At 39.8% G+C, this 14,767-nt stretch overlaps 1 protein-coding gene across 3 annotated transcripts in view; it reads right to left on the reverse strand.

Moving 5' to 3' along the window:
- Positions 1-1,071: 1,071 nt before the first annotated feature.
- The window catches only part of LOC137355713 (protein Hook homolog 3-like), a 48,429-nt gene continuing 34,733 nt past the window's right edge, over positions 1,072-14,767 (reverse strand). For 2 of the 3 annotated variants that reach the window (XM_068021162.1, XM_068021163.1), the window contains 6 exons: positions 11,221-11,255; positions 9,729-9,811; positions 8,812-8,915; positions 7,618-7,722; positions 5,709-5,780; positions 1,072-2,508 (listed from right to left, as the gene is read on the reverse strand). In XM_068021162.1, coding sequence (XP_067877263.1) covers positions 2,368-2,508; positions 5,709-5,780; positions 7,618-7,722; positions 8,812-8,915; positions 9,729-9,811; positions 11,221-11,255 — 540 coding nt within the window. In that variant the 3' untranslated portion in view covers positions 1,072-2,367. Of the gene's footprint in view, positions 2,509-5,708; positions 5,781-7,617; positions 7,723-8,811; positions 8,916-9,728; positions 9,812-11,220; positions 11,256-14,767 lie in introns of those variants that run through there. The other variant, XR_010970959.1, reaches the window with a different exon arrangement.

The raw sequence follows: 14,767 nt of genomic DNA on the forward strand, positions 1-14,767 counted from the left end.
ATAAAAGACATTCAATTTTCTATTAATTGGGCCTTTTTTTAATGGAGTTAACGACTATGGATCTGATGGAGCAGAAGCTTTTGCGTGTATAAATGACGGATGGATTTTTAATGCGACAAATGCTAAAATCACTGGAATGTAGTGACATTGGAATGAGTAATTTGTTCTATCACTTACTACTTGTACTTAACTTATCAGTACTGTGCTTGAAATTTTAATAAAAGGTAGATTATATTGTTTGGCTGTCCTTGAACAATTTGATTGCAGACTTGAGGGTTGCATTCTTACATCGAAGCCACTTGGTGAGGGAACTGGTGATGGGCTCAGTGCTGAGCAGCACACCTCAGCTGAAACTATGCCAAAGCACACTGGCTGCAGGTTAAAAGGTGTCCTTCAGTAACCTCAACCAACTACACTTCTAATTCCTGGCCTTTCTATTATGCTAATAAACTCAAGTGGGGCCTCAATGGGAGCTCCTCAAAGTGAAAAGCGAAATACCTCAAATTGGAAATCAGCCTGTTTAATTTGAGGTAGGTGTCGAAGCCTCAAAATTTAATCGCAGCATTTTTTAACCCCCCCCCTTCTCTGTTCAACAAAACTGAAAATATAATGCTATTCTGTTCTAAAAGGTGGTGGGAAACTTCAAAAGGGGGAACCTCAACGTTATTAAAATAGCCTTACAAGCACCATTCCCTAGGGTTGCAGCACCAATACGAGATTATAGATAGGACAAATGGGTAGGCACCTTCATTACTCACATTTGTTTAGTACCAGGAGCTTTCTCTTACTCTTTGCAAGGAAACGTAAACCTCACATACTGAATTTCCACATCAATTTCCCTTCCTTGCTCTATCCCACCCAAACAGCTTGAAATATTACAGTTTAATTCCAAGTCATTTGAGATTTTTTGTTTTTAAAAAGTAAAAATATATTAGGATAAGCCTCCCTACAATGGCCTTTTGCTGATGTTTCCTATTGACGTTAGCCTGGAACGCACGTTAGTACAATAATCATTACTCTGCATTCTTATTAAAGAACTGTTTAAAAAAAACAGGCAATTACATTTACATATATAAAGGACACAAACTTTATTTAAATTAACAAAATGTAGGACAACTTATAGAATCTAGACTTCATAATACTTTTCTAGGTGCTGTGCAGAGTACAGCTACACATTAGCTTCAATTTAAATAGAAACTAAAGTATTTTCTTAAAAAAAGAATTCAGTTCATCTAATGATTTCTGGTCAGTTTCACAACCCGATTCCCAGAGTGTTGAAGACCATCACACCAACAAGAGAACCATAAAATTTAATTAGCCACAAAACCTAGTAAAATTCAGCTCACCTAAATCATCCAGAGAGAGAAGAGAATCGTACTGAAAAAGTTTAATTTTTTTTCAGCAATAGAAGAGGTACAGGAAACACTATCATTCAGGGGGAAACTATGTCCCACTGCCTTCACAGGGCTGGACAAAACCACCCGCCCCACTTCAATGCAAGCTTTTGAGCTTGCATGTCACCATTCAAACTACCAGAATCAATTAGCTACCAGTTAATAATAAAGTGCAAGTATCTTGGGTACAAACCGTGCCAGTAATGTTCCGAAATAGAGCAGCCTACCATTGTCAGTCAGACCTACAACTGCTTCTGTAGAGTAACTAAATGGGACTCAGAGAATTGTCAAAAAGTAGTAAACACTCCGATCTGAAGGACGGCTGTTAAAAAGAAAACAGTAAGAACATAAGAAATTAATGTTCCATGAGTATGTGTTATTACAGAGGGAGGTCCACACAGGCCAGTCCCCATTAGCAATCAGTACCTCCAAAGCTTCTGATCAATCTCAATATGCCTTGAATTAACACAAAAAATATCTCTTTAAACTATGAATGCTGATGAGGCTGGGAGGGGTGTGACGAGGGAGGGGTAGTAGTAAAAGAAAGGGAGAAAGGAATGGTCAGAAGGAGTCAGAAAATGGCCACATGAGGGAGATAAATAAAGATAGCTGAGGGAACAAATCATTCACCACACCCCAAGTCACACACGGTTCTGGATTTAATCCGATTCTCTTGCATAGTCAGCCTCATATCCCTTACTATTCTCCCCATGGGAATCATTGGCATTTGACATAATTTTACTAAAAAAGGTGTTGATGTTGAACCAAAATCTTGCAACTAATTTTTAAAATAATTATGGCAAAACTCGAATGTAAAAATTCTCTTACAGGCTAATTTAAAAACCGCGCCGGGAGAAACAAAAGCGAGATAAACTCTAATCTTTTGGAACGGAATAGCGGTCATGTTTTTTTGGGCTGTAGTTGTGTTGAGGTACTTTAATTGCTTTTGATGCTCATGCGCTGGACCGACAGTTTATCTCGTCACGGACTGGTGCAGCCGGTTTGGATGCGCCCGACGTGCGTTAGTGGCCTGTCTCTGTTGAGCCAGGAACGATTGGGCTTGACCGTGGCCTTGAGACCTTTCCTCCGTTACCTTTTGGTGAAGAGCCATGCCCTGTGGAAGAGCAAAGCAGAAATGATGAAAACACAATATTCCAACGTGGATAAGTCAGCAAATACAGAACTGTACAAAAATCTGATTACTTCAGACGACAATCCTCGCACCATCATGATAAACTTACTGGAGCCTGACCCCAGTTGAAAACTAATGGACTATTCTAATATACCAATGGACCAATCTATTTTAAGCATCAGCCTTGGTTCAGTGGTAGCACTCTTGTCTCGGAGTGAGAAGACTTGAGCATATAATCTAGACTGACATTTTAGTTGAGTGAGTGCTGCACTGTTAGGGGTACCGTCTTTCAGATGAGATGTTAAATCGAGGCTCCCAAGTGGACATAAAAGATACCGTGGAGCTATTCAAAGAAGAGTTGGGTAGTTCCCTCAATGTCCTGGTTCATAGAAACATAGAAAATTGGAGCAGGAGTAGGCCATTCAAAAAAGATCATGGCTGATCGTCTAATTCAGTACCCTGTTCCCGCTTTCTCCCCATATCCCTTGATTCCTTCAGCATTAAGAAATATATCCTTCTTGAATATATTTAATGACTTGGCCTCCACTGTTTTCTGTGGTAGAGAATTCCACAGGATCACCACCCTCTGAGTGAAGAAATTTCTCATCTCGGTTCTAAATGACATACCCCGTATTCTGAGTCTGTGACCTCTGGTTCTGAACTCCCCAGCCATGAGGAACATCCTCCCTACATTTAGCCCGTCTAGTCCTGTTAGAATTTTATAGGTTTCTATGAGATCACCTCTCATTCTTCTAAACTCTAGTGAATATAGGCCTAGTCGACCCAATCTCTCCTCATATGTCAGTCCTGCCATCCCAGGAATCAGCCTAGTAAATCTTCTTTGCACTCCCTCCATGGCAAGAACATCCTTCCTCAGATAAGGAGACCAAAACTGCTCACAATACTCCAGATGTGGTCTCAACAAGGCCCTGTATAACTGCAGTAAGACATCCTTGCTCCTGTACTCAAATCCTCTTGCAATGAAGGTCAACATACCATTCGCCTTCCTAACTATTTGCTGAAGCTGAATGCTTGCTTTCAGCGACTGGTGTATAAGGACACCCAGGTCTCGTTGCACCTCCTTTCCCAATCTATCACTATTCAGATAATAACCTGCCTTTCTGTTTTTACAACCAAAGTGGATAACCTCACATTTATCCACTTTATACTGCATCTACCATGCATTTGCCCACTTACCCAACTTGTCCAAAGCACATTGGAGCCTCTTTGCATCCTCCTCACAGCTCACATTCCACCCCAGCTTTGTATCGTCTGCAAACTTGGAAATGTTACATTTAGTTCCCTCACCCAAGTCATTAATATATATTGCGAATAGCTGGGACCCAAGCACTGATCCCTGCGGTAACTAGTCACTGCCTGTCACCAGGAAAAAGACCCGTTTATTCCTATTCTCTGTTTCCTGTCTGTCAACCAATTCTCAATCCATGCCAGTATATTACCCCCAATCCCATGTGCTTTAATTGTGCACACTAACCTCTTATGTGGGACCTTATGGAAAGCCTTCTGAAAACCCAAATACATCACATCCACTGGTTCTCCCTTATCTATTCTACTAGTTATATCCTCAAAAAACTCCAGATTTGTTCAGCGTGATTTCCCTTTCATAAACCCCTGCTGACTTTGTCCAATCCAGTTTATGCTTTCCAGGTATTCTGCTATCATATCCTTTAGAATAGATGCTAGCATTTCCCCACTACTGATGTAAGGCTCAATGGTCTGTAATTCCCTGTTTTTTTCTCTCCCTCCTTTTTTAAATAAATAGTGGGGTTACACTTGCCACCCTCCAATCTGTAGGAACTGCTCCAGAGTCTATAGAATTTTGGAAGATGACCACCAATGCATCCACTATTTCCAGGACAACTTTCTTTAGTACTCTGGGATGTAAATTATCAGGCCCTGGGGATTTGTCAGCCTTTAACCCCATTAATTTCCTGGTTAAGCAATGCCTCAATTTAAAAATTCTCATCCTCGTTTTCAAATCACTCCATGGCCTCGCCCTGTCTCTGTAATCTCCTCCAGCCCTACCATCCTCTGAGGTCTCTGCACCCCTCCAATTCTAGCCTCTTGAGCATTTCTGATTTTGATCGCTCCATCTTTGACGGCCGTGCCTTTAGCTGCCTGGGTCCCAAGCTCTGGAATTCCCTACCGAAACCTCTCCCACTCGCTCTCCTCCTTTAAGGCCCTCTTTAAAACCTCTTTGACCAAGTTTTTGGTTATCTGCCCTAATATCTCATGTGGCTAAGTGACAAATTTTGTTAGGATAATTGCTCCTCTGAAGCACCTTGGGACGTTTTACCCTGTTCAAGGCGCTATTTAAATACAAGTTAATGCTGTTGATATGAAACAAGATAGGCAAAGAGCCTAGTGCTTGTGCGCAGGAAACACACTAACATGGACTGGTTGGGCTGAATGGCCTGTTTCCATATTGTACTTTCCACTCAATACACTTCAAAAGTACTTCATTGGTTGTGATAAGCTTTGGAACATCCTGTGGACATGAAAGGATCTAGATAAATGCAAGCTCATTCATTCTTTTGTCATTGAATTGCAGACGGGCCTTATGGAGTATTATCAGCCTTTTAAGTTCTTCTTTCATATCTTTACCAAATAAAAAGTTTATCTAAACTAAATAGTTGAAATATATTACTTTAAAAGTCATCGCCGTCCTAATATTAAAGTTATATTTATGATCAACTCTGGTTGACAAATTCAATCTCAGTGATATACCACCACCACCTAATGGCATATATGGGTAACGCATAGGCTACAATGCCTGGTAACCCAACTAGGACAGACAATGCTAGTCTGGGAACCAGAGCTCAAATCTAAACTTAGACTGGAATGTCAGATTTTATAGCCTGCAGAAAACTGTGGGTAAGAAAATTTATTTTATCCGAGCTGGCCTGCCTGACTTATTGTGTACTCAAACTGTTTGATATCCCCTCCCATCCCTTTAGTTACTTCTGGTCACCTATAGATTTGCCTATATAGCAAAAGTCACTACTCTCCAAATGCAATTACCAGCCTGACAGACATTGCAATGGTAAGGAGTTATTTAAATGAATGTTACATTTTTAAAACAAAGACCCACCATGATTTTACAGTTCTTAAGGGGAGGAAAAATAAAGCAGGCATCAATTTTACTGCATTTCTAGACTTACCATGTTGTACCAAGCACTGATGATCAATTTCTCTTCTTGGTCTCTTTGGGACTTGTTTTTTTCAAAGTCATTCTAATAAGGAACAGAAAATCATTTGAAAAAACACATTTAAAAGAACTAGCCACCCACTGGAAGGGCAGTGACTGGAGCTCTTCCTTGGAACATATCCATTGTCAAACAGAGGGCCTTGTGTCCATGCAGCTATTACAGGCACATTACGAATCAGAGGCAGCTAACTATACCAATATGGGGTATTTCATGCAAAACTATGAAGGGGAGGAGGCATTAACAATGTAATTTGAGGGATCCTGATGTGTTACTGTAACGCAAATTTGGAATAGAAAGCTAGTCTCTGTAATGGTGCTACGAAACGATCATCGATTGTCGTAAAAACCCATCTGGTTCACTAATGTCCTTTCGGGAAGGAAATCTGCCGTCCTTATCTGGTCTGGCCTACATGTGACTCCAGACCCACAGCAATGTGGTTGCCTCAACTGCCCTGTGAAATGGCCTAGCAAGCCACTCAGTTGTCCAGGGCAATTAAGGATGGGCAACACCAGCGATGCCCACACCCCATGAAAGAACAAAAACAATTTGCCCAGTTAAAAGATATTTCATATTGAATCTGAAACCTATGTGAAAAGATACCTTACCTGCCTAAGGAATCAAACATCAATCTCTATACCCAGGAAAAATGTTCGCTAATGGCAACCAAGGCTCCCCTGAATGATCCAGCTAATTAAGAGTGAGCAGCTGTCAGATGGACACGATCCCAGGTTAGATCCCTGATTTGTGCCTTTTTAAAAAAATTTATTCTTTCATGGGATGTGGACGTCGCTGGCAAGGTCAGCATTTGTTGCCCATTCCTAATTGCTTTTGACAACTGAGTGGCTTACTAGGCCATTTCAGAGGACAGTTCAGCATCAAGCACATAAGAGAGGTGCTGTAACACCAAAAATGGGGACTATGTTATCAGTACTAGAGGACATCAGCATACAATTCAGAGTAGAGCAGAAGGGAATTATTTTTCAGTTCAACCTTAGAATTGTAAAGGAAAAAAAATCTCAGCAGATATATAACAACGTAATTACCCCAAATTTCCCTGCATACTATCTGCAAGGTGAAGGACCAACATGAAGGATACTGCAGGGGAAACCTGCTTAAAGTCTCTAAAATTTTGCAAAAATTGGAAACAAAAAGATGGCAAAATATTTAGTTTATTCTGTTGGAACAAAGTTTTATACAGAACAAAATATAGTTTTTACAGTCTCTCTACTTTGGTGTGAACACGCCACCCTCTGCAGTTAGCTACATATCAATAATGATGATAGGAAAATTAAATTAATCCAAAAACAATCAAGGCCAAGCAATTACTATTCTAAATACAAAGGCATCTTTGAACTTTCCGCATAACCTCTCGACTTAGTGTCATTACCAGTGAGCTCACGTAATATCATATGTAGGGCTGTTTCAGTTGAACAGTTAGACAGTAGCAAACAATAACTGCAGTGTTAAAGGCCCAAGATCCTTCCTAGGATTTCTATCAAACACAAGGGCAATGTGACCTTTAAAGATTCAGAAAACTGTTCTGCTCATTCTGGCCAGACATCATGCAACAGGAAGAAACTGTTTTCACTGGCTGGAAGTACAGTCACGGAGGACACATATTGAATGTAGTTGGAAAAGCAGAGGGAAGGTGAGAATTTAAGAAAAAAAACAGAGTTAAGATGATCTAGAATGTGCTACATGAAGGGTGGCGGAAGCATATTTAATAGCAACTTTCAAAAGGCAATTGAATGAATACTTCAGCACGAAAAATCTACAGGGCTATGAGGAAAGAACAGAACAGCGAGACTAATTGAATAACTTTTTAATAGGCCCTTCAAAACCAGCTAATCAAAAGCCTCACCTCTAATAGTTGAATCTTAGTCTCCTTCTCGTGCAGTTGGTTTTTCAGGGCTTGAACTTCAGGAGCGGTTGTTGTAGTTTGTTTTGGATCGAGAGTTTGAATCACCTGGAAAAAAGGAAAACATTTTTTTTTTTTTTAAGATGAGTTGGTGAAACTGTTCTGTACGGCAAAGGATCAAAATGTAATGGCTAACTTTATTTCTGGAATTTCATTCTCTCCCTAATCCTGGGTAATCTGAATCCATCCAAAGTTAATTTGAAAAAGTTTAGAGACTCTAGAGATTCCAAACTTTATTCAAATTAACTTTGTCTTAATGTACCTTAATCAGACCATACACAGTTTTACATTGCAGACAATGAAGAATTCTTAATCATAGAAAGTTTAAGGCGCAGAAAGAGGCCACTTGGCCCATTGTGTCTGAGCCAGCCGAAAAACGATCCACCTGTTCTAATCCCACCTTCCAACATTTGATCTGTAGCCCTGCAGCTTATGGCACTTGAGGTGCATATCCAGACTCCTTTTGAATGCATTGAGTGTCTCTGTCTCAACTACCCTTTCAGGCAGTGCGTTCCAGACCATCACCACCCTCTGGGTGAAAAAGTCTGTCCTCATCTCCCCTCTAATTTTTCTACCAATCACTTTAAATCTATGCCCTCTCATCACTGACCTCACTGCTAAAGTGAATAGACCCTTCACTTCCACTCTATCCAGGCCCCTCAAAATTTTGTACATTTCAATCAGATCTCCCCTCAGCTTTCCCTGTTCCAAGGAGAACAACCCCAGCCTATCCAATCTTTCCTCACAGCTGCATTTTTCCAGTCTTAGCAACATCCTCGTAAATCTCCTCTGTACCCTTTCTAGTGCAATTACATCCTTTCTGTAATGAGGTGACCAGAACAGCACACAGTACTCAAGTTGTGGCCCAACCAATGAGTTATACTGTCCCTGCATAACCTCCCTGCTCTTGTATTCTATACCTCAGCGAATAAAGGAAATAATTCCATATGCCTTCTTAACCACCTTAATCGACCTGTCCTGCTACCTTCAGGGATCTGTGGACATTCAGTCTAAGGTCCCTTACTTCCTACTATCTACTGGGATTTTTTGTTCTTTTAATTCTGGTTTTGAACTGGAAGATAATTCCCTTCTACTCTTATGAATAGTATGATAACCTGCAGCGATCAAAAGACTTACCGTTCGTGCCTTCTCTAGGTACTTCTTGTATCTTTCCTCCATTGCTTTCATGTCTTCATCTTTCTTCTTCAAAACTTCTTGCAGCTCGTCAATCTTACGGGCTGCTACAAATTTAAAAAATGAACAGCACATTACAAGTTATGTTTACAGTCTAAAAATGCATTTCATTTGAAATAATTTCCTTCCTTTAAAAGGAATTTCTGACTGTCCAAACATTTCTGCAATTGATGGCAAATCGTGCTTCATATTTCAAACAGGTGGGTAGATCATGTATCCCACTTCTTCCATCTCATTCCTCTCCCTCCCCCTAAGTTATCCATTGAGCTGCATTTAGTGCCGGCCCTCATTCTACGACACCCAAAATCCATGACTTGAACTGCTGATTGTTGGTAGATTAGTAATTAAATAGACAAAGCCACAACAGGATGTGAGTACATAATTTAGACTGATATTTCAGTCCAATACTGGCAGAGTGTTGCATTGTCAGAGGTGAACAAAATGTTAAATTGAGTTCGCACTGGATCCCATTGCACAGGAACAGGAAAATCTCCCATGTGTCCAGGCCAACATTGCTCCCTTAATTAATACCTCCAGATTATCTGCTCTTATAATAAAAGCAAAATACTGCAGATGCTGGAAATCTGAAATAAAAACAAAGTGCTGGAAATACTCAGCAGGTCAGGCAGCATCTGTGGAGAGAGAAGCCGAGTTAACATTTCAGGTCTGTGACCTTTCATTAGATTATCTGCTCACTCATCTAACTGTTGCATCTGGGTCATTGCTGACACAGAATGGTTGCTGCATTCGCCTACATAACAGTCAATGTATTCCAAAGAGTCAACGTATGAAGTGAACAGCTTTCCAAGTGCAAGTAATTTGCATTCCTTACCAAAAGTCCTACCGCTTCTGATACTTACTATGGCTGTCAACGGTAGGCTCCAGGTCTTCAATGTATTCTCTCTTTTTTTGTAGCTCAGTGTGGGCTTCGTGCAGCTTCTCTCTGTGACAATGTAAAAGAACTCAAGAGGGATTGCAGCATCTTTCTCAACCGGTTGGACACATTACAAAAGAGGGGCGGAAATCGGCAGAATGCATATGAAGGAGCTAATTTTAACAAGGTATTTACCAACATCAATTGAACTTTCTTCACAAACTTGATAAGTCACTGCAGGTGGAAAATGGTTGTCAAATATACCACAACTTCCTTTGTTTAGGAATTAGTACAGGAGGGGCAAATACTTTCACTGCAAGTTCTGATTCCAGGAGACCTGAGTGTATTGGGTCAGGTGGAGGCAGTTAAGACTCAAGCCGATGCATCAAGCTACAAAGTAGCTTGTCTGAAAGAATGGAGATCAGCACCTTAGTTATCCTCTCTCCAGTGTTCTTTATCCTCTGTCAAAGAGCCATAGAAAAATTATGGCACAGAAGGAGGCCATTCAGCCCGTCATGGTGTTGGTTGAGTACTGTTCACATTAGGTGAACAGGAACTGGACCAGAATGGAATATCAATTTACATTTTGGACAGTTTAAAAAAAAAAGAAATCTATATGGAAACAACATGTTGAGAAAGCAACACAAAACAAGAAGAGGCAGCAGGAGCATCAAGCAGAGCAAAACACCTCATTCCAGGACAATCTGTGCATCTCCATCCTGCTATTTAATTGTCAATGGCCTCAGAGCTGATTTCCCTGTTATCTTTCCTCCAAGCATGCAGGCAAGGTATTATTTGCCTTAAACCATTAAAATTCTCTATATGAGAACACACTATATGTAATGTGCCTCAGGTGTCTTCGGCTAGGGAGGGTAAAACACAAAGCATCATTGATCGGGGCACCTGCTTATGATAATGCTGTGAAGAATGGCAAAGAATCAGTGAAGAAGCAGAATAAAGTCTCTCAGATTGTGTTAAATACTAGCAAGAATGATAGTGTGAGGAAATTACCACAGTCTAGACAATGTCATCTCTTTAAAATGACCATGCCTGCTCTGCAACTCCTTCACTCTACAAAGAAAATAGACGAGTTCTCAATTAGTGCTCTAAGCTGCACCCATACTTAACACCAGTGTCAGAGGAGTTTCAATGTAGACAAGTGAAAAATCAGGACTTATGTTGATGCAAAATTAATGAAACCTTCTCTGCCTATTTTCCAAACACTCAGCATGATGGAGGCATCACCGCTGAGTGTTCTGCTATAATACTATCAAGGTTTAAAAAGCAGTACCTAAGTGACAGGCAAACATCCAGAGGATATCAGGAGTAATATGCTTGTAGAATTAAGGAAGATATTTGTTGTTACGGTTTTAATTAGATGACTTTGCTGATGACATTTCAACAGAAACTTTCTTTTTCAAATTTTGCAACCCTGAAGATGCAAGACCAAACGCATAAAGGAGCTTCTTTCTACTTACAAGTGTTCATCCAGCTTCCGTTTCAGCAGATTAGACTACAAGGGGAAATAAAGAGGGGAAAAAGGAAGGTACAGTTGAGTTATAGACTGCGAAAGAAATACAGAACTGTTTTTTTCATCAAAGGTCTATTGAAATAATTCTCACTTCGACATAAATGAATCACACACAGGGAAAAAAGCATGACTGAGCACAGGGACATAAATATAGCAAATAACCTGAGGGTACCCCTGTCCCAAATCACAACTCTTTCACTCGGCCATCATAGTGTCCATTTTAACAATGGTTTAAATCTGAATCCAGAAGGACTCACTCAAATGCCATTATGCATCAATCATTGCAATTACAACTGGGTTACTATTTCTGAAGTAGACATAACCCAATAAGGGGTAGATAGAAATTTTAGTCCTCAACTCTTCATACCCCACTTTGTTGAAGGCTCTTGGCATTCTACTCTAATTCTTTCCCAGGCTTCAAAACTTTGGAACTCCTTACTTCCTTCAGCCTTGCCTTTCTTCTACAGTCTACAAGCTTTTAAAACCCAAGTTTGATATCACACAACTACTATTTCTTCTCTTCTATCTTCTACTGAGTCTTCTACCTCCCCACAAATGTTGTTGACATCCTGCACTACAGGCCTTGGCCCTTCACCTTGGTTTTCAAATTAAATAGATGCAGAACATGCAACATGGGTTGAACGCCAGTCATGGGGAGCCTAAGGCAGCGGAGAGGATTTAAAATGTAATTTAACAGTCTGACAGGCCCTGCCTACCTACTAACTTCTGAAACTTTCTCAGTAGGTAATTTTCACATCAAAAGAGGAAGCAAAGACCTAAAGTAAAAGATAAGGTTCACAATATTGGAAATACAGCACTGTCACACCCGATGCTTAGATTTCCATAATTTCAGTAAATATCAAAGTCCTCAAGATGGGTTTAAAACCTCTGGTTTTACTGGTGAAAGACTCATTATCTTTCACTAGATACAAGTCATTAGGACCTGAGGCAAATATAAACCAAAGTTATGTTATCAAATGTTATCTTTGTATCACATCTGGATTGCACTCCTAGTATAGGTTATTATTCATGTATTCAGTGGGAATGTGGGTAAATTAAATTCTTACTATTCTAAAGGAAGTTTATTATAAACTTAGTTCATTATCTATTCAAAGTATACCTGCACTCCAGAAGTTTTCAAACTGGCCCCTGTTCTAGGAAGATCTGCAGATTTCTGCATTTTTCTGTATTTAGTGACTTATTATGATGTTACTTAGGCTGCTGGATACCAATGAACCATTTTCTGGAATTAGAACACTGTTTTCTTATGAGCAGCAGACACTGTCTTTGGCAAGTAAGATATGGAATTCCTGGAAGTGTGGCAGTATTAGCAGGGAATTGCCCACGCCCACCCACACAAACACAGCCCAACACACACACCCATACACAAATGAAAAGTTTGAAGATCAGTGCTGTAACTCTGCCAAGGAGACACACCACTTAAATGGAGCAGGCTCAGAAGGGCCAGAACTACATTATACAGACTGAAGACTATGCTCCATGCAAAATGGCTTCCGTGCTTCTTACATGACAACAGTGACTGCTCTTCAAATTGGCTGTAAAAGATGTCCTGATGTCGAGACAGGTGCTACACAAATTCAAGTTTTCTTTCTTTCTCAGTAGAGACTGCTGACCTTATCTGATTTGACTTATCGGTACAAGCAGATGAAACCTCAGCTCCATTCATGCAATGAAAATAATTTTTCATGGTCAAACTTTTGACGGCTATACTGTACTTTCTGAACATGCAATTGTGGACCACCCACCACCCTCTATTAACCCATTCCTAGCTCTATCTGATCAAATTTATACTCAACCACTTTACTTTGCCAATGTACAATGGAACGTGAACTATTCAGACCGACATTTTGGATTGTTTCGTAGGTCTCCAAAACTTTGTTCGAACTCAACAGTTTATCTAGGTATCAATTTTCAAAAAAATCCCAAATCTGATGAGCTCCGACTCTTCCCTCCTGGTTTCTTTTGCGTTCTCTGTAAAACATTGAGGATTCACTGCTTCATGGAAATTAAACTATGAATTTGAAGAACTGGCTTTGTTACATATCCTTGTTTGGTGTTATGTCCACAACACTCCAGAGAGTTCAAAAATCCTAAACTAATGCAAAGCATTCCAAATATTTGATCAAGATCTTACTTAATATGAAGGACCAGTGAAAGAGTTAGGCACTAAATCCAGCAGTGAATACTATCTACAGCATTAACCCTTTGAAAAGTTTCAGATATCACACATTTGCACTTCCAAAATTATTCTCTATAAATTTCCAATTAGAAACATTGCTAATGAGACACTGGCTGGTCCTTGTAAAATGATCTTGGAATTGATAATTCCATAGCAGCTTACAGTGTTCAATACAAAACTGTGTAGTGTTGCAGCATGAGCTTTCACCCAATTACCAATAATAGGGACATAAGAATGTTCAGTACTGGAAAAGACCATTGTAGTCCATCTGGCCAGTCCCAGTAACACCAAGTTTGGGGTTTAAAAACCTGTAGATTGTAGGAGAAAGACAATGCTCAGGGAGATGAGAGGTTCCATAGTTTTAAAGTTCTGGGAAGGGATATGTTAAGAGTCGGGAAAATAGCATACAAGATGGGCAATAAGGTACTAGAAGAAAATTTCTCACTTCAATCAAACTGGATTCAGCTATGTATTGGTGCAAGAGCTCAAGGAATAGTCGTTTTATGACCAATCAGTATTATCAGGTCATCTTCCACAATAAAGTAATCAAGGCTTCATATTCATATTGGTAGAGAAAACTGCAGCCTTCAAAGGGTTAAACCATGCTCAAACCATAAATCAAGAAAAAATAAGCACTTTAATGTGAAAACTGATCCTTGGAAGATTTCAAAATTAAATGGTGATTTAACAGCAAGAAAAGATGTAAGGAGTTTAAGTAGTGCACCAGGCCAACCAGTTTGTGCAATTTTTCCATTGATTTGTGCTTTTTGTATACACTAGTTTTGGATGAATTTCCAATGCTGATATACTTACAATGGCCTATTGCAGATGAGAACACACAACAGGGAAAAGAAAGAAATACATTAGACATTTATAAGCCAAAAATTGTTCCACATTATCAGTGCCACATTACGCATATTAACCTCTCATTAATGAAGATGTAGCTTTCAAAATATTTTATATAGCTGACCAGTGAGGGGAAAAACATCAAAAACTGATCCATATAGAAGTTCAAGTTTCTCTCTACCTTTGATTGCATGAACGATTCAGATTATTTTCAAATTTATCCTTCCCTACATCTGTAATCTCCTCCAATCCACAACCCACCAAGATATCTACACTCATCTAATCCTGACTTATTGAGCATGCCCAATTTTAATTGCTCCAACGTTGGAAACAGAGCCTTCAGCTGCCTAGGCCCTAAGCTCTGGAATTCCCTCCTTAAACTTCTCCGCCTCTCTTTCCTCCTTTAAGATGCTCCTTAAAACCTACCTCTTTGACCAAGCTTTTGGTC

The sequence above is a fragment of the Heterodontus francisci genome, chromosome 43 (assembly GCF_036365525.1).
Source record: "Heterodontus francisci isolate sHetFra1 chromosome 43, sHetFra1.hap1, whole genome shotgun sequence".
NCBI lineage: Eukaryota > Metazoa > Chordata > Chondrichthyes > Heterodontiformes > Heterodontidae > Heterodontus > Heterodontus francisci.